General features: G+C 41.6%; 1 protein-coding gene and 1 non-coding gene across 3 annotated transcripts in view; both read left to right on the top strand.

The window, feature by feature from the left end:
• Positions 1-25,536, top strand: part of DGCR8 (DGCR8 microprocessor complex subunit) — an 88,554-nt gene that overhangs the window by 22,582 nt on the left and 40,436 nt on the right. For both annotated transcript variants that reach the window (XR_013223605.1, XM_077293383.1), the window contains exons 5-9: positions 1-262; positions 4,095-4,292; positions 7,573-7,674; positions 24,114-24,212; positions 24,333-24,415. Coding sequence is in view for 1 of the 2 variants with exons in the window: in XM_077293383.1 (XP_077149498.1) it covers positions 1-262; positions 4,095-4,292; positions 7,573-7,674; positions 24,114-24,212; positions 24,333-24,415 (744 nt within the window). In the remaining variant the exon portion in view is untranslated. The remainder of the gene's footprint in view (positions 263-4,094; positions 4,293-7,572; positions 7,675-24,113; positions 24,213-24,332; positions 24,416-25,536) is intronic.
• On the top strand, positions 6,630-6,769 carry LOC143797482 (small Cajal body-specific RNA 16). The gene has a single exon (XR_013220503.1).

The following is a 25,536-nucleotide window of genomic DNA, read 5'->3' as shown; positions in this document are numbered from 1 at the left end:
AAACATGATCCTCCTATCAGTAGTATTCCTTGCTTGCATTACAAGAAAATGAAGGACAATGAAGAGAAGGAACACAACAATGACGCTTCTGGTCTTCCGTCAGAATCTCCAAGTGAGAAAATCTTGGAGAACAATGCAGATGAGCCAGACTCCACTGCTGGTAACTTGACATCAGATGATAAAGAAGCACCAGTGGAGGTGACACAGGGAGCTTTGGGTCAAGTTAAGGCTAAAGTGGAAGTTTGCAAAGATGAATCCATTGGTAAGTAAAGCTAGTTATCTGCACCCAATAAACTTAATTGTGGCATTGCTTTCTACTCTCAGTAAACAGTAGCCTATACACGGTATGGTATTTCGAGCAGTGTTTACTTGGTACCACCATTGTGTATCACAAAGAGACTTTGCAACGATAACGATAGCGATCCGTGACATTGCAGCGTCCTGGATAGCGATATCGTTGTGTTTGACACGCAGCAGCGATCTGGATCCTGCTGTGATATTGCTGGTCGTTGCTGAAAGTTCAGAACTTTATTTGGTCGTCAGATCGGCGTGTATCGTTGTGTTTGACAGCAAAAGCAACGATGCCAGCGATGTTTTACAATGGTAACCAGGGTAAATATCGGGTTACTAAGCGCAGGGCCGCGCTTAGTAACCCGATATTTACCCTGGTTACCATTGTAAAAGTAAAAAAAACAAACAGTACATACTCACATTCCGGTGTCTGTCACACGTCCCCCGCCGTCCGCTTCCCGCACTGACTGTGAGTGCCGCCCATAAAGTAAAAGCAGAGCACAGCGGTGACGTCACCGCTGTGCTGTGCTTTACGGCCGGCACTGACACAGTCAGTGCGGGAAGCAGACGGCGAGGGACCTGACGGACACCGGAATGTGAGTATGTACTGTTTGTTTTTTTTACATTTACAATGGTAACCAGGGTAAACATCGGGTTACTAAGCGCGGCCCTGCGCTTAGTAACCCGATGTTTACCCTGGTTACCCGGGGACTTCGGCATCGTTGGTCGCTGGAGAGCTATCTGTGTGACAGCTCCCCAGCGACCACACAACGACTTGCCAACGATCACAGCCAGGTCGTATCACTGGTCGTGATCGTTGGTAAATCGTTTAGTGTGAAGGTACCTTTAGGATGCCCTGAATGTGTACACAAACAGTCAAATCTTTCTGTGCGAAAGTATGGAAACCAAAAGCTACTTAGTGAAATAATCCTTGTGTGTTTCATTTGAGTCATCAGTGGCATGTAAGGATTAGAAAAGGTCTCAAATTTACACCATTCAGGCACTATTCACATACAGAACTGAAAAACAGCACCCAGTTTATGATTGAGGAGAAATTGTTATTCGGAGATCACTATTAGTATCCATGTCGGTAGTGAATTTCATCGTTTCAGTCCATCCTGGACCTTGGTCACAACATTACTCAAGTGTCCTCCCCGACCTCTAACTGAGAGCAGTCAAAGATGGCATGCAAATGTTAGGGAGGAGGACTCAGGAGAAATGACTTGTCCAGGTTCTTGGATGGACCCAATAGTTGACCTCCGCTGATGACATGGATACTAATGCTGATATCACAATCAGATTTTTTTTTTTTCTTGGTCGCAAACTAGATGCCATGGTTAATTATTTTATGTGCATTGGATTCATATCCTACCACAGAGCACCAAAAAATGACCTTGAGCGATGACCATATATTTATCCAGGGCTTTGTTCATATGTGATTTTATGCATTTATTTTTTTTTAAATTCGTTTATTAGTAACAAAATAGATCATGTTACATACACATTTGTTTCCAAAAGTTTAGACGTAATAAACAGTACAATTAAAGTATGTGTTGACAAGTACATTGCAAAATACTGTCTCAAATATAACAAAGCGTTCTCTCGAAACTATTAAGTAGAGGAGTTAAATTATTTGTAACATATAGAGAAATGACATTTGAATTGTACCTATCCTTACTCTAACTACTAATATTCCGCTACTACCACGTGCCTATTGCCCATGTGACATCTCCACCCAGTGCCCAAACCAGTCAAGTATTATCTACAAAGTAAGATGGGATGAATTCCATCTACCCCAAATTTTTTCAAATTTTCCCGGACACCCCCTATTCTGATATAATGTGCGTTCATACGGGATGATTGAATTCACGAGGACAATCCAAGTTCTCCGGGAGGGGCATAGGTTACCCATCCATCGCAGCGCCAGTGCTTTCTTTGCCATGAAAAGAGTCTCTCGTAAGAGGATCACAGTGTAGTGGTCCCAAGTCTCCTCCTCCCACACTCCAAATATACAAATTAGTGGATCAGGGGGGACGGGGAATGTTAACAACAGTGTTAGCAAAGATGTTACCTCCTTCCAATAGTGAGCAGTGACCGGACAACTCCATATCATGTGAATAAAATCTGCGTCTGACGTATGGCATCGCGGACACTCTGATGTTTGGAATCGGCCCATTTTAAAAAGCCGTATCGGAGTTAAGTATGCTTGATGCATTATGTATAGCTGGGTCATCCTGTTATTAACTGATGGTGAAACATTAATTGAAGATTCAAGAACGTCATCCCAATCCTCGTCCTGTATATTGGAGAGGAGTCCCCCCCCCACTTTCCCTTAATAGAATCAAGAATAGATGTAGCTCCCGAGGACAGCAAATAAGTATATAGGGAGGAGATGAGTCCTTGAAGGCCCTGAGAATTGAGAATCCCGATCAAAGGCAAGGAGGAAATAGCACGGCCTGCACCTGAATGTCTCATATACGATTGAACAGCTGACCTCAATTGAAGATATCTAAATAATTGGGACCTTGGTATACTATGCTTCGTTTGTAATTGCTCAAAGGACACGAAGATTCCCCCATCATATAAATCACCTAATAAAGAGACACCATGCGTCACCCAGAAGTCAGTGGACGGGTGATTGGATAGTGCTGGAAAATAACTATTGTTCCATAGAGGCATCTCCGCTAGAACAGCTGTAAATTTAATAGTTTTTTTAATTTGTTTCCAAACTGAACGCGCCAAGCGGAGCAAAGGTAGCAAACGTGGAACACTAGTTCGCTCCATCTCTAGAAAGTTTAGTGGACAATCGATTTGGGCCGAGTGAAATAGGTGACTCTCAGAGTTGGGAGGGGAGCTATCAGGCATCCACTCATTGAGGGCTTTAGCTTGACCGGCCAAATAGTAAAGGTAAAAGTTTGGTAACGCAAACTGGTATAGCATACTCGACCTCCTCCAAGGTAAAATCAGCATCTAAATAGGCCCGCTGAGCAGGGCTCAATGCGGGAAATGTTAAATCCGATAGATAGTTTAAGTTTTCCGTGATATCAAAGTCGCATTTGGATGAATATAATGACTTATAATATTCATGAAATCAATGGAGTATCTCCTCTGTTGAGGACATCAATAGTCCACCTGGTGTCCGAATCTGTAGTATAGTATTAGATATATTGTGCTGGCGTACCAGATAAGCTAAAAATTTACTAGCTTGGTTTCCCAATTCGAAATAAGATTGACGGGCAAAAAATAATTTACGCTTGGATTTGGCATCTACATGTTGGGCATATAGCCTCTGAGAAGATAACCGTACTGACCGTGGAAACATACCCTAAGAGTAATATCTGACATATTTGACTATGTAAATTCAATGGGAAAGAGGGTGTTATTTTTTTTTCCTTTTGGGAACTGCTATTGCATATTATTGTAAATTTTATGTTATCTGTTATATCAATGGAGGTTTTGTCAGCCTCTAAAAGTAAAGCCATGTGTAACATAGTAACATAGTTAGTAAGGCCGAAAAAAGACATTTGTCCATCCAGTTCAGCCTATATTCCATCATAATAAATCCCCAGATCTACGTCCTTCTACAGAACCTAATAATTGTATGATACAATATTGTTCTGCTCCAGGTGTAAGAGCTTACATGAAAGATTAAAGTGGATTCATTGTGAGCCTCCTTGTCTCCAATAAATGTTGGCTTCTGTGTGGGCAAATATAGTAGCACACTGATGTCTAATGTGCTTTAAGGCTGTGCTATAAATATTTAAATATTTTTTTTTGAGTTGTCATTTTCATTTATTTTATAGATCTTGAGGATTTCCGGAGCTATTTGGAAAAAAGATTTGATTTTGAACAGGTTACAGTCAAAAAGTTCAGGACGTGGGCAGAAAGAAGACAGTTCAATCGTGAAGTGAAACGGAAGCAAGCGGGATCAGAAAGACCCATTTTACCTGCCAACCAGAAACTCATAACCTTGTCTGTTCAGGATGCACCAACAAAGAAAGGTTTGTTGCTGCAAATCCATTTAATCATACTTGTAAAGAAGTCAGCTGTATGTCGCTGCTTACATTTTACTCTGACTTACCACTGTGTTGTGGAATTCACAACATACTTAGAGCTAGATCCATTTGTAAGAATGTAGAGGGAGATTACTTCACCTCTTAATGACCTATGACATTTTCATAACAGGTCGCTGAAGGGTGTGTAGAGCAGGTTCACTTGTTCAGCCTGGTCCTTGCGTGGCAGATGCTTTTGACTGACTGGACGGAAGTAGGGAGGGACTAATTCTCGGCCAGACTGTGCCTGTCACTGACCGCGACCAATCAGCGACTCGGGATTTCCGGGACAGACAGACAGACGGAAGTGTATATGTATATATGTACGTATAGAAGTGTGTGTATATGTATATGTATGTGTGTATGTATGTGTGTGTATATATATGTATGTATATATATATATGTATGTATGTATATATATGTGTATATGTATGTGTATATGTATGTATGTGTGTGTATATATATATATATATATATATATATATATATATATATATATATATATATATATATATATATATATATATATATATATATATATATATATATATATATATATTTTATATTACAACTCTCTAAGTTTGATATCGCTGTACTTGTACTGAACTGTAAAATTATGATGCCAGGTCACTTTTACTGCACATTCAACGCCGTAAAAATGAAGCCCCAAAAAACAATGGCGGAATTGTTTTTTAGTACATTGCGTTAAAATAAATGGTGTCATTTTGAAAACTACAACTTGTTCTTGTTGGAACAAGAGAAAATGCCCTAATACAGCTATGCCAGTGTACAAGTAAAAAATGCAGATTAATGGTTGGCCCCATCTTATCGATTAATTTTTTTTTATTGCTGTACCCATGAAAAAAAACAATTTTCTGTTGGGATCATTGAAAATGAATTATGTGCATGGCAATGGTATGGCAGTCATATTTAGAATACTGAGAAAGCATTAAATGGCATAAATGGTTGATAGTGATGAGCGAGTGTACTCGTTGCTTGGGGGACCTCCGAGTATTTATGACCGCTCTGAGATTTAGTTTTCATCGGGGCAGCTGAATGATTTACAGCTACTAGCCTGCTTGATTACATGTGGGGATTCCCTAGCAACCAGGCAACCCCCACATGTACTCAGCCTGGCTAATAGCTGTAAATCATTCAGCTGAGGCGATGAAAACTAAATCTCCGAGCGGTCATAAATACTCGGAGGACACCCGAGCAAAGAGTATACTCGCTCATCACTAGTGGTTGACCTTTGAAGTAGGTGATGAAATGGAAACTGATGCGCTGTTCCAGCCACCTGACCGCTGCAGCCAATCACCGATGCAGGAGTTAGGTGGCTGAAGAACTGAATGTCATTGCTTCTTCTCCCTGGGCAGACCACTGAAGTGACTTACACTAGATTCGCAGGGGTAACTGCAGGTGAGCATTCCTGAATGTGTCTTTATTTTTTTCAGGATTAACATTACATACAATAACAGGATATGCATCCGAATTTGTTACAAACATTTACAAAAGTCCATTCAAAATACTATTGCAAATGTTATATCTGTATACAATAGGATATATTGTTATATAGATTTTATGTTGAAAACACTGCACTCGTCTGAAATCAGGACCATATAGAAACATATAAAAAATTAAGGTTTATATAGTTTAAAAGTATAAACAAGAATACACTCCTTGGTCCAATTATCAGGAATCTGAACTGGTGCATCTGAAAACCTGGAACACCTCAGGGTACAGATCGCAAAATTGAGGAAGTTAAAATACTGGGGGATATGATTGTGGCACACTAGTGCAACATTTAATGTATGTTCTTTTCCAAAATCCATATGAAATGCCTCTTTGAGTAGGCTCCCTGATGATTTCAGTGGTACATCATGCCTATAGTGCACATGGTCTTGTTTTTTCCACATTTATTTTTCACAGCATGTCAATTCATGAGGTATTTGCTTGACAACAAAGCTCCTATTTTGAATGCTGAATCAATTGAATCGCCCCCATTGGCTTTGTGTATGAGGCAGTTTCTTCTTTAAAGTGTTTTGCCAGAAAACTGGTGTACAACACTTTGAAAAGACTCCAAATGTTGGCATATGGCGGAGTTGTGCAAGCATTTTGCGACGTTTTTACACCAGTTTGAAATGGCTCCACCCAAATGGGTGGAGCTGGAGGGCTACAAGGCGTGGCTAAGTGCTGACCACTTTTTTTTTTTTTTTAAACGCCGGGTTTTCTATTCCAGACCCTGATGCATGCCACCACGAAGATACACTAAATTCATTAAGTGGTATGGTCTGGGCTTCGGCTTATGGTTGATGTACCTGACGGCCTCGCTCTGACCTAGAGAAATCCCCCAGGTGTGTCCTGTGCAGTAACAGGTGTGGGCATCTCCTAGTGTCTCATGCCCATGTATGATACTGCAGACAGTTATGGGTGGGGAAATTTTTTTTTTTTTTAAATCATTAAGTGGCGTGCGCATCTGCCCGGCACCAATAAGTCTTTCGTTAAGACTTGTGTATGAAACGACAGTCTTAATCGGGCCCTAAATCCAAAAAAGTGGCAAGAAAATATTTTAAAAATAAAATAATAGTGTTTCTTTGTTTTTTTTTGTTTTTTTCTTCTCTTCTTGGTAAGATAACATCCACTTTAAAATAACTCCCATGTGGGTATATCCTTAAAGTTTTGTTGTGGTCAGGCATCTCTTTTAATTTTGTGCGGTTTGTGTGCTACTGCCAGTGTCACCAATTTTGAAAGCTGTAAAGTTTCATTTATACACAGGCCACGATTCATCAAAGCTTTTAGACTAGAAAACTGGCTTAAAAAGCTTTGAAAAATGGCAAAAATGTAACTTTTGGCATTTTTACACCATTTTTGCCCAGCTCCAAAGCAAAAATTCATGACGAGCGGGGGCATTCCTTATGTCATAGCTTTTACTCCAAGCCCTGACTTTGAGTAAAATATGTAGTGAGGTGCACGTCATTTCACGTCTCGCCTTATTCAGACGCCTCACACTCCACCCCACCCTCTCATCAGAAATGGCGTGAGAAGCACAGTTCTTGATAGTTTTCCTTCCACAGGTTTCCATTTTGCCTTGCTACTGTTGATAGCTGCTGTATTAACCTGTGGATCAGATTTTAAGACTATAAATCTGTAACTACTGCACAAAGTGTGAATGTTCATGACGGCTGTCATAATTTCTTATCAATTGCTTATCGATGTTTCTGTCTAACAGAGTTTGTCATTAATCCAAATGGAAAGTCAGAAGTTTGCATCCTCCACGAATATATGCAGAGAGTCTTGAAAGTTCGCCCTGTTTACAACTTTTTTGAATGTGGTAAGGAACCATCTCTATATTTTCTAATAAGGATTTCTAAACGATTGCAGCTGATCAGAAATTGGTACTGCACTAATACTGTACAGCAGATAACTCTGGTCACTGAGACTTCCCTCTGTAGAGGCCTATGAGGCTTTGCCATAGAGCTTGAGGTTTATAAAGAGACTAGATGGAGGCCCGCTGCTATCACATCGGGAGAGCGGTAATGTCCCAAAGGGGGCAGGCATGCGGCGCTGTTGTTAACCTAAAGCGTTCCTGTGATAATCTAATGACTTTTGCATCAGGGGACTCATGTGCTTGACGCCTACTCTTATATGCATTGTTTTTGTCCCAGTGATGTTGCTCTTCAAGAGTCTCATTTGCCCTTTGTTGTCTTCGATGTTGTGCCTTTGCTGCTTTCATTGTCATTGTCATTGGCATATTTTTTTATGAAGAGCCATGTTTGCATTGATATTTCCTTTTTAAAGGGGTTTTCCCATGAACAAAAGTTCATTTTAAAAATTGTCTGTGTCTGACCGTGTACCAAACATACCACAGCTCATGGGCAGGGGAGGAAGCAAAAGACAATACTGACATTACAGCAGGAGATCGCAGAGGATACATTTTGTGAGGTAAAATATTTTTACAGTCAGTGAAATATTTTACCTCACAAAATGAATCCACTGTGATCCCCTGCTGTAATGTCAGTATTATCTTTTGCTTTCTCCACTGCCCAGGAGATGTGGTATGCTCCGTACACTGTCAGACACAGTTAATTTTTAAAATTAAACTTTCGTTCGTGGGAAAACCCCTTTAATGTGACCGGCTTTCTCTGCGCATCTGCCGCCTGGATCAGCCCAATGATTCGCATAATTCGCGCAGGCGCAGTAAATCAGACCTCCACCATCTTTGTGCAGACAGATAGTGGCGGTCACATTAAAACTGTGCATGCACTCCTGTACAAAGATGGTGACAGTCAGTGAATCATTCGGCTGATCCCGGCGGTGGCATGTTCGCAGTGGTGTTCCGCTGGTGGTACCGCATAAGAGGCTGCGTGAGAGTGTGAGAATGTAAGTGAGTGTGTGTGGTGCGTACGGCATATACAGTGCGTGTGTGGTGCGACGGTGTTCCACTGGTGGTACTGTGCAGTAGGTTGGTACCAGCAGCAGTTTACATACTGAGACACAGGAACATCATGGGGATCGCCCCTGGAAGCATTTCTGACTCCTAAGGTCACAGCTGCGCAGTGAATCATTTTCCTACGGCTGCCCGGCGGGGAGAGTGCCCCGGTGATCTGGATCCCAGCGGAGGCCGGGATCCCAGCGGCGACCTGGATCCCAGCGGCGGGGAAGTCCCAGCAGCAGGGGGTCCGGCGATTACTCGCTGGTGGTACTGCGCAAGGGCCTGGTACCACCTGTGGGTGCCATATTGGAATACCCATCACTTGGGTATTCCAATATGGTGGTCGGCGTACTTCCTGTGCGGCGCAGTGGATCTTGGGATTCGAGGAAGTCCAGACAGAAGTGGGTGACAGACAATTTAAGGTAATTATATAAATAGAAGTCTCCGGGACTCATTATTTTTTTCTTTTTCTTTTTTTTCATTTAAAACATTATTTCAGAACACAGTGAATTGCTTTGCCTCACAAAAAAAATCAGCTGTGATCCCATGCTTTAATGTCTGTATATATTTTTACTCTCTTCCCTGGCCAGCAGCTGTGGTATGATCAGACCATTTTCCTGCACGGTCAGACACGGCCATTACACAGTACACAGCAGGGGCACATTTATAAGATTATGTCAGCATAGTTACTTTTTTAACACATCTGATTGTGGACCTTATTTTTATTTCATGATCTACTGATTAAAATGAACTTCGTTCTTGGGTAAACCCTTTTAATTTCTGAAGAACGCCTGTGGTGTCAAAATGCCCCTACACTGGATAAGTAACTTGAGCATGAAGTCTCCAAAATGGGGTAAATTCCCGGGGTATTTCCACTGTAATACTACTTCAGGCAAAAGTAATAATTCTCCAGACCATTCCAGCAAATTATTTGCTCCCAAACGGTTTCTTCCCCATCTGAGCTCTTTTATATTTTAATGGAACAAGTTTAACCCCTTTACGACTTTGGCTGTATCCATATGTCCAGGTCGCCTGGTACTTAGCTGATGCGCTCCTGGCACTTTAATCGTAATCGATCGCAGCATTTAGAGAGCAGGCAGAGGGAAGAAGCCCCCTCTGCCCTTAGATTGGCGCCTCCACAACGTCATCGCCGGGGTCCGATCGTTATGGTGATTCAGTGTCGTCATGGATCATGCTCAGTGCATGATCTAACAAGTTTGTACAGTACAGACCAAAAGTTTGGACACACCTTCTCATTTAAAGATTTTTCTGTGTTTTCATGACTATGACAATTGTACATTCACACTGAAGGCATCAAAACTATGAATTAACACATGTGGAATTATATACTTAACAAAAAAGTGTGAAACAACTGAAAATATGTCTTATATTCTAGATTCTTCAAAGTAGCCACCTTTTGCTTTGATGACTGCTTTGCACACTCTTGGCATTCTCTTGGTGAGCTTCAAGAGGTAGTCACCGGAAATGGTTTTCACTTCACAGGTGTGCCCTGTCAGGTTTAATAAGTGGGATTTCTTGCCTTATAAATGGGGTTGGTGCCATGAGTTGTGTTGAGCAGAAGTCTGGTGGATACACAGATGATAGTCCTACTGAATAGACTGTTAGAATTTGTATTATGGCAAGAAAAAAGCAGCTAAGTAAAGAAAAACGAGTGGCCATCATTACTTTAAGAAATGAAGGTCAGTCAGTCCGAAAAATTGGGAAAACTTTGAAAGTGTCCCCAAGTGCAGTGGCAAAAACCATCAAGCGCTACAAAGAAACTGGCTCACATGAGGACCGCCCCAGGAAAGGAAGACCAAGAGTCACCTCTGCTTCTGAGGATGTTTATCCAAGTCACCAGCCTCAGAAATCGCAGGTTAACAGCAGCTCAGATTAGAGACCAGGTCAATGCCACACAGAGTTCTAGCAGCAGACACATCTCTACAACAACTGTTAAGAGGAGACTTTGTGCAGCAGGCCTTCATGGTAAAATAGCTGCTAGGAAACCACTGCTAAGGACAGGCAACAAGCAGAAGAGACTTGTTTGGGCTAAAGAACACAAGGAATGGACATTAGACCAGTGGAAATCTGTGCTTTGGTCTGATGAGTCCAAATTTGGTTAATATCATAATTGGTTGGTTTTTGATTGGACCACGCCCGCGCCCCCCAATGAATATATTATTTTCTCTTGAGATTCTTTGTGTAACAGCTGTCTCAAAGATGCTAGCAGGCCGTAATTAACATCTCCCTTCCAAGAGCTAGGTGGTGCAAAATGTTACCTTTCTTCTTGGCTTCCAGCAGGACCCCCTGGTGAAATTAGAGACAGAAGGAAAATACATATTGACACATGGGTGCTACATGCAGCTTTTCAAGACAGATGTTACATTACTGCCAGTGACACAATGAATCTATACATAGTCCACTGTGTATGTATATGTATATATATATATATATATATATATATATATATATATATATATATATATATATATATATATATATATATATATATATATATATATATATATATATATATATATACACACATATACACAGTGCCTACAAGTTGTATTCAACCCCCTGCAGATTTAGCAGGTTTACACATTTGGAATTAACTTGGCATTGTGACATTTGGACTGTAGATCAGCCTGGAAGTGTGAAATGCACTGCAGCAAAAAAGAATGTTATTTCTTTGTTTATTTTTTTTTTAAATTGTGAAAAGTCTTTTCAGAGGGTCATTTATTATTCAACCCCTCAACCCACCAGAATTCTGTTTGGTTCCCCTAAAGTATTAAGAAGTAGTTCAGGCACAAAGAACAATGAGCTTCACATGTTTGGATTAATTATCTCTTTTTCCAGCCTTTTCTGACTATTTAAGACCCTCCCCAAACTTGTGAACAGCACTCAAACATGGTCAACATGGGAAAGACAAAGGAGCATTCCAAGGCCATCAGAGACAAGATCGTGGAGGGTCACAAGGCTGGCAAGGGGTACAAAACCCTTTCCAAGGAGTTGGGCCTACCTGTCTCCACTGTTGGGAGCATCATCCGGAAGTGGAAGGCTTATGGAACTACTGTTAGCCTTCCACGGCCTGGACAGCCTTTGAAAGTTTCCTCCCGTGCCGAGGCCAGGCTTGTCCGAAGAGTCAAGGCTAACCCAAGGACAACAAGGAAGGAGATCCGGGAAGATCTCATGGCAGTGGGGACATTGGTTTCAGTCAATACCATAAGTAACGTACTCCACCGCAATGGTCTCCGTTCCAGACGAGCCCGTAAGGTACCTTTACTTTCAAAGCGTCATGTCAAGGCTCGTCTACAGTTTGCTCATGATCACTTGGAGGACTCTGAGACTGACTGGTTCAAGGTTCTCTGGTCTGATGAGACCAAGATCGAGATCTTTGGTGCCAACCACACACGTGACGTTTGGAGACTGGATGGCATACGACCCCAAGAATACCATCCCTACAGTCAAGCATGGTGGTGGCAGCATCATGCTGTGGGGCTGTTTCTCAGCCAAGGGGCCTGGCCATCTGGTCCGCATCCATGGGAAGATGGATAGCTACCTGGAGATTTTGGCCAAGAACCTCCGCTCCTCCATCAAGGATCTTAAGATGGGTCGTCATTTCATATTCCAACAAGACAACGACTTAAAGCACACAGCCAAGAAAACCAAGGCCTGGTTCAAGAGGCAAAAAATCAAGGTGTTGCAGTGGCCTAGTCAGTCTCCTGACCTTAACACAATTGAAAACTTGTGGAAGGAGCTCAAGATTAAAGTCTACATGAGACACCCAAAGAACCTAGATAACTTGGAGAAGATCTGCATGGAGGAGTGGGCCAAGATAACTCCAGAGACCTGTGCCGGCCTGATCAGGTCTTATAAAAGACGATTATTAGCTGTAATTGCAAACAAAGGTTATTCCACAAAATATTAAACCTAGGGGTTGAATAATAATTGACCTACACTTTTATGTTTAAAACTTATAAATATTTAACTGAGCAACAAAACTTTTTAGTTTGTAAGATTTATGCATCTGTTAATAAATCCTGCTCTTGTTTGAAATTTGAAGGCTCTAACTTATTTGCATCTTATTAAACCTGCTAAATCTGCAGGGGGTTGAATACTACTTTTAGGCACTGTGTATGTATGTATGCATGTATGTGTGTGTGTGTGTGTATATATATATATATATATGTATGTATGTGTATATATATGTATGTGTGTGGAAAAAAGGCAAACAGCACAAGAAGCTGGTGGTCTGTACTGCATGTCAGTGGAGCTCTCGCAGTTTGTACAGCATAGGAATGCTCTGCCAAACAAAAAAAGAGGAATACAGCACAACCAAAAAGACTACTGTAAATGAAAATGTCATTTTGTCCTGCAAAAAATAAGCCGCCATACAGCTCAATCAACGGAAAAGTGAAAAAGTTATAGCTCACAGAATAAAGTGATGCAAAAATATTTTGTTCTGTAAAATAGATTGTGTGAAAGCGCCTAAATATAAAACTATATAAATGTGGTATCGTTGTAATCATACTGACCCGAAGAATAAAGCTCCAATATCAATTTTAACACATGTGGAATGGCATTAAAAAAAAAAAAAAAAAAATGAAAAAAAAATTCCTGAATTGCTGGTGTTTGTTCATTCTGCATCCCAAAAATCGGAATAGAAAGTGATCAAAAAATGTCATGTGCCAATGTGAAAATGGAACCAGTAAAAGTGTCAACTCGTCCCACAAAAAACAAGCCGTCACATGACTGTCGTTAGATTTATGGAAAAATTATAGCTTTCAAAATATGGCGATGCAAAAAACTAATTTTTGCAAAAGAAAAAAGGGTTTTTTAGTGTGTGTGTGTGTGTGTGTGTGTGTGTGTGTGTGTGTGTGACAGCAGCCAAAGGAAACCATATAAATTTGGTATCGCTGTACTCGCACCAACCCAAAGAATAAACTTGTCTAACTTATACCGCATGAGGGACAGCTTAAAAAATTAAACCAATTCTTCACCTGCTGTTTTTTCTTCTGCCTCCCAAAGATCTTAGTAAGGCTCGGCTCACATTTATCCTATGGTCCATGCTGATCTCGTACATCAGGGTTTCCGTGTAAATCTCTGAAATACGTGATACAGACGGAATCTCCTTTAAAAGGGTTCCCTATAATGAGGCAGATGGAAGCACTGTGGATGCAGTCTGACTTGTAATCTGACGCTGTCTGTCTTTTTAGGTGTGTATAAAAATGCAGTTGGTCAGTTTTGTGCACCTCTGAAACGAAGGACAACACTGAACAGAGGCCAGGCGGAGTCAATAATAACTATGCTGCCTCTTAATGGTGAATGAATCCCTCGGGGTTTTCATCTGAATCACATCACTGAGAGATTTAGAAACCTCGATATAGGTGCTCAGCGTAGAGCGCCGGATAAGTGTAATCCCAAACATTATGTAAGATATTCGTAACAAAAGCTTCAAATCAATCCACAAAAAAGCAAGTTCCCCTTTCGGGTCTCTCAATGGAAATATAGAGGCTTTAACGTTACTGGTTGCACTAAGTCTCTGGAAAAGCGCCAAGACTCCTCGAACCCCAAAAGAAATCCAGCAAATTTTGAGCTCCCAAATCCAATACACACCTTCCTTTTGAGCACCACTGTGTGTCTAAACTGCAGTTAGCGTCCACATGTTTGGCATTTCTATAGAGATGAGAGCTCACCTAATTTAGGGGTGCATGTCTCCAGGAACACGAGCTGGGCACAACGTACAGGTACAATGTAGGGCCACTACAACGTACTGGTCACTACAACAACAGTTCGCAATTTTCTCTCAGCAACATCAACTGCTGCTCTTTTTCTGGAAAACGCCCATGGAGTCAAAATCGTCTCTACACCTGTAGATAAATTCCCAAAGGGGTATAATATTCGGAATGGGGTCACTTGAGGGGGGATTCTGCTCTTCTATTACTTAGGGGCTCTGTATTTGGAGTCCACAATCTATTCTAGGAAAATTCTTGCTCCAGGAGGCAAGTAGCTCTCCGTCCCTCCCGAGTCTCACCGTGTGGCTAAGCAGTACGGTAGAGCCACATATGGAGTATTTCTACCTTCAGCAGAACTTGTGGGACAAATTTTGGTGCCATTTTTACCCATTTACCAGTGTGAAAATGTAAAATTTGGAGCTAAAACCAAATTTTGGTGGTACAAATGTAATTTTTTTTTTTACTGTTCAATGGTATAAAATTCTGTGACTCACCTGTGGCGTCAATATGATCACTGCCCCCCTAGATGGATTCATTAAGAGGTGTAGTTGTAAAATTGTCTTTTATGGGGGGTTCTGCAGTGATCAAGTGATCTGCCAATGTTACATGGCTGCCTCAAACCATTCCAGCAAAATCTGAACTCTAATATGGCACCTCTTCCCTTCTGAGCTTTGTATTGTCCCTCAAAAAGTAGTTTTCAATCACATATGGGGTATCTGCATGCTCAGGAGAAATTGCACACCAAATTTTAATTCCATTTTCTTCTGTTACCCTTGTGAAAAAAAAAAAGTGGGGCTAAAATAACTTTTGTTGGGAAAAAATGTGTTTTTTTATTTTATTTTTACACCTCTGATATAAATTTCAGAGGCTAGGGTAGGGGCTAGGGTTGGGGCTAGGGTTAGGGCTACAGTTAGGGTTAGGGCTACAGTTAGGGTTGGGGCTAAAGTTAGGGTTAGGGCTGGGGCTAAAGTTAGGGTTAGGGTTGGGGTTAAGGTTAGGGCTACAGTTAGGGTTGGGGCTAAAGTTAGGGTTAGGGTTTGGTCTAAAGTTAGGGTTTGGATTACATTTACGGTTGGGATTAGGGTTAGGGGTGTGTCAGGGTTAGGGGTGTGGTTAGGGTTATGGTTGGGGTTAGGGGTGTGTTTGGGATAGGGTTTCAGTTAGAATTGGGGGTTTCCACTGTTTAGGCACATCAGGGCTCTCGAAACGCGACATGGCGTCCGATCTCAATTCCAGCCAATTCTGCGTTGAAAAAGTTTAACAGTGCTCCTTCCCTTCCGAGCTCTCCCGTGCGCCAAAACAGGGGTTTACCCCAACATATGGGGTATCAGCATACTCAGGACAAATTGAACAACAATTGGGGTCCAATTTCTCTTGTTACCCTTGGGAAAATAAAAATTTGGGGGGCTAAAAAAACATTTTTGTGGGAAAAAAATGCTTTTTTATTTTCACGGCTCTGCGTTATAAACTGTAGTGAAACACTTAGGGGTTCAAAGTTGTCACAACACATCTAGATAAGTTCCTTGGGGGTCTAGTTTTCAAAATGCTGTCACTTGTGGGGGGTTTCAATGTTTAGGCATATCAGGGGCTCTCCAAACGCAACATGGCGTCCCATCTCAATTCCAGTCAATTTTGCATTGAAAAGTCAAACGGCGCTCCTTCCCTTCCGAGCTCTGCCATGCGCCCAAACAGTGGTTTACCCCCACATATGGGGTATCTACGTACTCGGAACAAATTGTACAACAACTTTTGGGGTCCATTTTCTCCTGTTAGGCTATGTGCACACGTTCAGGAATTCTTGCAGAAAATTCCTGAGAAAAACCTGAAATTTTGTGCAAGAAATCTGCATGCGTTTTTTTGGTGCGGTTTTGATGCGTTTTTTTCCGGACATTTCCCAATGCATTTTATAGTGGCAAATCCGCAAAAAACCCGCAAAATTAATGAACATGCTGCGTTTTTACCGCGGTGCGGTTTTTTTTTTGCGGGAAAAAAACGCATCATGTGCACAAAACATGCGGAATTCATTCTAAATGATGGGATGCATATTGTATGCTGTTTTTTTGCGGTTTTATAACGTTTTTATCGGGAAAAACCGCAAAAAAAAGCGCGAAAAATCAGCAACGTGTGCACACAGCCTTACCCTTGGTAAAATAAAACAAATTGGAGCTGAAGTAAATTTTTTGTGAAAAAAATTTAGATGTTCATTTATTTTTTTTTTTTAAACATTACAAAAATTCCTGTAAAACACCTGAAAGGTTAATAAACTTCTTGAATGTGGTTTTGATCACCTTGAGGGGTGCAGTTTTTAGAATGGTGTCACACTTGGGTATTTTCTATCATATAGACCCCTCAAAGTGACTTTTGGTTCCAAAATTGTGCTGATGTAAAGTAGACATGTGGGAAATGTTACTTATTAATTATTTTGTGTGACATTTCTCTGTGATTTAAGGGCATAAAAATTCAAAGTTGGAAAATTGCAAACTTTTCGCCAAATTTCCGTTTTTTTCCACAAATTATTATTATTTATTGTTATAGCGCCATTTATTCCATGGCGCTTTACAAGTGAGGAGGGGTATACATAATAAAAACAGGTACAATAATCTTGAACAATACAAGTCATAACTGGTACAGGAGGAGAGAGGACCCTGCCCGCGAAGGCTCACAATCTACAAGGGATGGGTGAGAATACAGTAGGTGAGGATAGAGCTGGTCATGCAGCGGTTTGGTTGATCGGTGGTTACTGCAGGTTGTAATCTTTTCTAGAATTAAGAAGACTGATCATTTTAAGACTGACATAAACCTGTCCTGGAATGTGTATAGGACAGGTGTCTGTGCGGTAGAATCTCTGCTGCTGTGACCTGAGAAGCTATACCACATATTGTCCAGCTATCTCCAGGTTACAGCAGCCGCTCTACATTCAGGCTGCAAGAAAAATAAGTCCCGGCACTCAAAAAGTGGTACTATTTAGACAAAAGTATCTTTATTGAAGCAACACGTTCCAAAATTATGCTGTAACGTTTCGGTCTTTACATTGACCTTCGTCAGACTAAAGTATACAAACAGAACAAAACAACCAATTAGATATTCATAAAATTGTGTAAATGATAATCCATGTCCATTCAAAATTGTATAATCCATGATCATATAGTTACATATATTCCCGGTACAAAAAAGGAATATTTTATTAGAGAAATGAAACAGAAAATTTGTTTATTATATTCGTCTAATCACAATATAGTGACTAGTGGGTGACTCAGCTGCAATAAACAATCCACCCCGGACTGATATCAATTTGAAAAAAACACAGTTAATTGTGGGTCCATATCAGATAATCCGGTCACATATTAAATGTCAATGAGGATATATTAAGTAGAGGAGATGCCTCCCAATGTGTATATAAAGAAATTATCAAGAAGACAGAATATAAGCAAAAAACCAAAGAAAAAGAAAAAAGAAAGGAATAGGCTGATTGCCTTACCAGGGAACTACAAAGCGTAAGTGCTCATATATGAAGTCCTGTGATTTGTTGTGGGCAAGGAAAGGCCATCCATATTAAGGTCCTAAATGTGAGACACCAAACAGGTAATAGTAGTAATATATAGTAATAAATCGGGGTTCACATGAAATCGTGACTATAAATCCCCTGGTATATAGAGTAAAGGTTCTTACCAATGGTGAGCATAATAATAGAATCCGACGCTACCGCGTGCAGGGTGTAACAGATGGTGGATGGACGCCATAACCCACTAAAAACGGCTCCTTATCATATAGTGTGCAATCCGGAATTGCTGGTGCGTGGGTGTCTGCGCCTGAGTGACGCTGAATGCGTCACTGGCCCGCATATGGAACGCAGCTTTGCACCAGAGCGGCGCTTTCTGTGAGCATCATACTACGCTTTGTAGTTCCCTGGTAAGGCAATCAGCCTATTCCTTTCTTTTTTCTTTTTCTTTGGTTTTTTGCTTATATTCTGTCTTCTTGATAATTTCTTTATATACACATTGGGAGGCATCTCCTCTACTTAATATTTCCTCATTGACATTTAATATGTGACCGGATTATCTGATATGGACCCACAATTAACTGTGTTTTTTTCAAATTGATATCAGTCCGGGGTGGATTGTTTATTGCAGCTGAGTCACCCACTAGTCACTATATTGTGATTAGACGAATATAATAAACAAATTTTCTGTTTCATTTCTCTAATAAAATATTCCTTTTTTGTACCGGGAATATATGTAACTATATGATCATGGATTATACAATTTTGAATGGACATGGATTATCATTTACACAATTTTATGAATATCTAATTGGTTGTTTTGTTCTGTTTGTATACTTTAGTCTGACGAAGGTCAATGTAAAGACCGAAACGTTACAGCATAATTTTGGAACGTGTTGCTTCAATAAAGATACTTTTGTCTAAATAGTACCACTTTTTGAGTGCCGGGACTTATTTTTCTTGCATTTATAAGGGAGTGGTGACCCTTGTCTCAGGCACCTGGATTCGTACACATATGAAGAGGAGTGACGTGTCAATTTCTACATTCAGGCTGGGCCTACACAGCAACTTTGGCTGAGACACTCATCTCATGGCTACAGATCGCTATGTTTTGCTGCTACATCACAGCACATTACAGGTGAATTGGGTCTCACAGAGACTCTTAGAGTACTTTGTCAAGGAAATTGCAAAAAATGTGACAACCTTTTTATGAGCAGCATGCAGCAGTCCCCTAAGGGTCGCAACACGTCCCCACTCAACTGTATTTTTAGTCACACAACCTGCGTTGCAGCTAGAGTCGCTGTGTATCACCAGCCTCAGAAAGGTGGTGGACAGCACCTCACAGCCTCTGGAAGCCTAAATTGTAGCTGTAAATTTTCCAGGCGCCTTTACATTAGGATATATTTCAAAGTCCTCCTTCATTTCTGAGCTTGTCAAGATTTAAAAGGAAACTGTCAGTATTCATGCTATCCAAGCCACACAATTGCAGCCAGGTATGTTTTTCTCTGAAACGCACAAGCATTTCAGAGAAGAAATAGTTTAATGATCCAGCCAGGAACCATAAGGAGAAACAAAACTAGTCCAGTATTTGCTACCCCTTGGCGGCTTCTCCCAATCGCCACATTTTTAATGATAGACCGGTCTTTCCCCTTGTTACACCAAAGGGTACAGGCCTGTCAACCATCCAGAGCAGTGCAGGGAGAAGTTGGCTGGGGGCCGCACCAGGATTACTCTTGCCTGTTCCTATGGTGCTTGACTGAACTTTTAAACTGTGTTCTCTGAAACTCTGCAGCATTTCAGAGAAAAACATACCTGGCTACAATCATGCAGCCAGCCTCTGATTAATGTGGCTTAGACAACATGAATCGACTGACTTGACAGGTTAGTAATAGGAGCAAAAAAATACACATTTGGCCAACATTTGTCATGATCATAAACTAAAATGTCAGGAAAAAACACATCCAAATCATTTTTGAGAAGTAGAAACATTCTAAAGTTATTACCATTGTGAGGGTTTGACTCATTCCGCTGCTTCCCAAGGTGGACACAGGAACGCTTCTTGTGGTAAATCATCTGCTGGTTTGTTGTGGCACAGTATAAACTGTAGCAGGGTTCAGCAAAATAAACAGAGTCTTTCTGGCATAACGGCAAAACAAAAACATAAAGCAAGTCCACTTGTCTGAGGGATTCTCCCTCTCAGACCACCATGTGTTTTCAGCTCCACCTGGAGCCACAGTTTAGAGCAGTGTTTACCAAACTCCAGTCCTCAGGGACCCCAACAGGTCATGTTTTCAGGATTTCCATAGTGCTGCACAAGTGTGAGAACTCCTGATACTTCCACCACCTGTGCAATAGTAAGGAAATCCTGAAAACATGACCTTTTGGGGTGCGGGAGGACTGGAGTTTGGGAAACACTGGTTTAGAGTCTTTCCTCTCCAAAAATAACACACAGACTGCCTATCAAGGCCCACCATTTTATCCTAGACCATGTGACTGATCACATGGCTGACATCACACACTTCCTGCTAGCACACGGCTGTGCCGACTCTGCAGGTGGAGATATGGAGGACATCTTCCCACCCACTCTATAGATGTCCACCTAAAACCATCCCATGTATTCAACTTTAAGTAAACCCTCACAGCACGTAGTGTGCTGGAGGAAAATATTCTGGTTTTACATCACTGACGCCATTATGGGCAGTGACACATATCTCCCCTCATATACCGTGCCAGTGACCCTGTCACAACCTATAACATGATACATCAGATATTAATAAGGGGCTGTGTCCACCAGGCAAAATCTGTCTGTCTTTCTTCACATTTAATAACTTGATCTACAGTGATTTTATGACCTCCTGCTTGCAGGACATGTTCCTTCTCAATATCTTGGCTGTGGCAAATGCTCATTTAGTTTTATGCTATAAGCAGCGATGTGGAGTCCAGCATAAGTCACAAACCTTAGTCTGCTGGGTTTCAGCTTTGTGCATTGTAAGTCCAAAGACTGTTCAACCACCATAATGAGTATGACGTGTTTGATGCTTAGTTTTACTTCTCCAATGAGTGTTCTTAAAGAGAACCTGTCATCAGGATTTTACACCCCAGACCAATGACATGTATATACAGGCGCTTTCGTTCTGATTAAATCCTTACTTTTCTTGTAGAAATCCATTTTGCTGTGTTAGGAAAATCCATAGGTGAAAATGTATGCTAATGAGTTACAAGTGCAGTGGTTGGGCCCTGCACTTGCCGCTCTTCTGCCTGTTCTCCACCTGCCTCCTTTCTCTAGGTCCCTTATGCATTTGTAACTCATTGGCATACAATTTCATCTATAGATTTCTCTAAAACAGCAATACAGATTTTTGCAAGAAATATAAGGATTTAATAAGCAAGAAACAACATCCCTTTAGTTTAGGGTAAAATTCTGCTGACAGGTTCTCTTTCATTGGTCTGTTTAAAGGGAACCTGTCACCCCCCCCAGACATTTGAAACTAAAAGAGCCACCTTGTGCAGCAGTAATGCTGCATTCTGACAAGGTGGCTCTTGTAGTTATTGGTGCTGTAACTGCAGAAATAATCCGTTTTGTAATTTGTCCCAAATACCTTTCTTCAGTCAAGGAGGCAGGCCTTTCCCCCCTGCTGCAGACGCCACACAGCCGTCACTCAAATCCTCTTGGCGCCGGGCGCCGCCTCCTCATCGCTGTTTTGAAATGAGCCGGCGCCTGCGCTCTTTTCTCCTGCCTTGGGCAGGCGCAGTGAGCGCTGCCCGTCCTCTGTGCTCATATACAGTCTAGCTGACTGCGCCTGTGCGGCCGCCCTTCCTGTGAATCCCAGCCCCGTAGTGTCTTCTGATTTATTCTCACTGCGGGGCTGGGATTCACAGGCAGGGCGGCCGCACAGGCGCAGTCAGCTAGACTGCATATGAGCACAGAGGACGGGCAGCGCTCACTGCGCCTGCCCAAGGCAGGAGAAAAGAGCGCAGGCGTCAGCTCATTTCAAAACAGTGATGAGGAGGCGGCGCCAAGAGGATTTGAGTGACGGCTGTATGGCGTCTGCAGCGGGGGGGGAAAGGCCTGCCTCCTTGACTGAAGAAAGGTATTTGGGACAAATTACAAAACGGATTATTTCTGCAGTTACAGCACCAATAACTAAAAGCGCCACCTTGTCAGAATGCAGCATTACTGCTGCACAAGGTGGCTCTTTTTATTATTATTATTATTATTATTATTATTATTTATTTATATAGCACCATTAATTCCATGGTGCTGTACATGAGAAAGGGGTTACATACAGAGTTATAGATATCATTTACAGTAAACAGGTTTACAGTGACACACTGGTACAGAGGGGAGAGGACCCTGTCCTTGCGGACTTACATTCTATGGGATAGTGGGGAAGAGACAGAAGGTAGGGGTGAGGCGGCGGCGGCTCTGGTGAGGCGGCGGCTCGGTTATTGTAGGCTTTCCTGAAGAGATGGGTTTTCAGGTTCCGTCTGAAGGATCCGAGGGTGGTGGATAATCGGACGAGTTGAGGCATGGAATTCCAGAGGATGGGGGATATTCGGGAGAAATCTTGGAGGCGATTGTGTGAGGAACGAATTAGTGTGGAGGAGAGTAGGAGGTCTTGGGATGAACGAAGAAACGAAGATTACATGAGGGAAGATAGTGGGAGATGAGTTCAGAGATATAGGGAGGGGACAGGTTGTGGATGGCTTTGTAGATCAGTGTTAGTAGTTTGAACTGGATTCGTTGGGGGATTGGGAGCCAGTGGAGGGATTTGCAGAGGGGAGAAGCAGGGGAGTAGCGAGGAGAGAGGTGGATTAGGCGGGCAGCAGAGTTGAGGACAGACTGGAGTGGTGCAAGAGAGTTAGCGGGGAGGTCACAGAGGAGGGTGTTGCAGTAATCGAGGCGGGAGATGATGAGAGCATGCACAAGAGTTTTGGTAGATTGTGGACTGAGGAAGGAACGGATTCTGGCAATATTTTTGAGTTGGAGGCGACAGGAGGTGGCAAGAGCTTGGACGTGAGGTTTGAAGGACAGGGCAGAGTCAAGAGTTACCCCGAGGCATCAGATTTCAGGAGCGGGAGAGAGCGTGATGCCGTTCACCATAATAGATAGATTGGGTAGGGGGGGATACGTGAGGTGGGGGAAAGATGATGAATTCGGTTTTGTCTACATTGAGTTTTAGGAAGCGAGAGGTGAAGGAGGATATGGCTGACAGACACTTTGGGATTCTGGACAGCAGGGAGGTGACATCTGGGCCAGAGAGGTAGATCTGAGTGTCGTCTGCATACAGGTGGTACTGGAAGCCATGGGACTTTGAGTTGTCCTAGGCCAAGGGTATAGATGGAAAAAAGTAGGGGTCCTAGGACAGAGCCTTGAGGGACTCCGACAGAGAGAGGGCGGGATGAGGAGGTAGTGTGGGAGTGGGAAACGCTAAATGTGCGGTTGGAAAGGTATGAGGCAATCCAGGACAGGGTGAGGTCTTTGATGCCAAGGGAAGAAAGAATCTGTAGCAGTAGGCAGTGATCGACTGTGTCGAAAGCAGAGGACAGGTCAAGAAGGAGGAGGATGGAGAACTGTCTGTTAGCTTTGGCTGTGACTAAGTCATTAGTAATTTTTGTCAGGGCAGTTTCGGTGGAGTGGTGGGGGCGGAAGCCAGATTGGAGGTTGTCAAGGAGAGAGTTAGATGAGAGGTGGGAGGAAAGTTGACCATGGACATGCTGCTCAAGGAGTTTTGAAGCAAACGGGAGCAGCGATATGGGGCAATAGCTGGGCATAGCAGTTGGGTCAAGGTTAGTTTTTTTTTTTTAGTTTCAAATGGCCGGGGGGAGGGGTGACAGGTTCCCTTTAAGTCAGAAGATTGTAGATTTAAAATAGTTGAATAAAAACATAATAAAATACTAATTGATTGCATGCAATGTCAAACTATTATAGTAAATGCTTGTCTTGTGAACTGAGGAATTAAATAGATGTTACTAGTGCTCTGCTTTTGTTTTCAAGCCACCCCACAATGACTTATTTTATGGGTTTTTTTTAAACAATTTTTTTTAATACACTATTGTATGTAACCCATTATCTTTTCTGATCATTTCTTATTGTGTAGAGAACCCAAGTGAACCTTTTGGAGCATCTGTAATTATTGATGGAGTGACCTATGGTACTGGAACTGCAAGCAGCAAAAAGCTGGCAAAAAATAAAGCTGGTAAAAACTTTGTAGACAATTTTTTCTTTATGTAGAATTTTTTTTTTTAACGTTTTTTCTTTCTATTCTTTGCACACTTGTAAGCTTCAGAGTTTTTGTCTTCTGATTTGTTTGTATCAGCCCGATCAACACTGGAAATCCTTATTCCGGACTTTATAAAACAGACCTCTGATGAAAAGCCCAAAGACAGCGATGAGCTGGAGGTGAGACAAAACTGTACAAATTCTGACCCCTATCCAGCATGCAGTATTGTTCCTAATGCATAGTTCATATAAAAATAGTCAAAATTGAGATGAATTAAATGGATCCTACTAGAGCTCTGCTTTTGTTTTCAAGCCTCCACAATGTTTTTTCAACATATTTTTAACACTATTGAAATGTAACCTTTTTATCTTTTCTGATCATTTTTTTATTGTGTAGAGAATTCAAGTGACCCTTTTGACGTATCTGTGATTGAGAGTCCTAAGTAGTTAATACCGTCTAATGGCTAACTTAAAAGATAACACATTGCAAGCTTTTGAGACTACTCCGGTCTCTTTATCTGGCATAGTTTAACACAATATATGAAGTCACATATTTATACACAACAGTACATAGGCATAGTGCAGTAATGAGACGTGATGATGGGGAGCAGAACTATCAATATGAGAAGGGGAGAAAGTTGTGGCTGTAGATATTAGTGCATCTCATAGATGAGTTGTGTGAAAGCTTATTGTCCACTAATTGAGGTCTGGTCCATGGTTGTGTTATGCTCACGAGGTCTGAGGGTCACATTCCTTAATTGATGCAGAATGACATAAATCATTGCAACAGCAATGTATCCAGGTGCCCTGCTCCCAGTCAAATACCAAACCGTCAATATATTGAAGAAAAAAAAATGGAGGAGGCACACCAGCTTATAGAGGTGAAAAAAAGTTTTTAAGTATTTAATAGCCCATAATGGTGACTTGACCCATCATGCCAGGACAACGTTTCGTTTCAAGCCTTGAATAAGTTCTACACTTAAACGAAATGTTGCTGCGGCATGTTGGGTCAATAAACCATTGGAAACTGGACTATGGAGTGCTGCCTTTTTCTCTTTTGGATATTTTTGAGGTTTGGATTTGCCAGAGAGGCTTATTTGCATTTTTCTTCTAGTAATGCGCCTGTATTTTACATTTATCTAGCTATCGATCTGTCCCCCTCCAGTTGGACATTTTGTACATACAATTAAGTAAATTGCAATTGGTGTGGTTCAAGAAAAGGTACCTGGAATTTTGTAATTTTGATGTGAGTTGGGAATCTTTCTTGTCCTTGACCTCTATGTGTGGACAAGTGGTACTTG

Source organism: Ranitomeya variabilis, chromosome 1, assembly GCF_051348905.1.
Source record: "Ranitomeya variabilis isolate aRanVar5 chromosome 1, aRanVar5.hap1, whole genome shotgun sequence".
NCBI lineage: Eukaryota > Metazoa > Chordata > Amphibia > Anura > Dendrobatidae > Ranitomeya > Ranitomeya variabilis.
The sequence above is the reverse complement of the archived record's forward strand: the minus strand, read 5'-3'. Positions and strand labels throughout refer to the sequence as shown.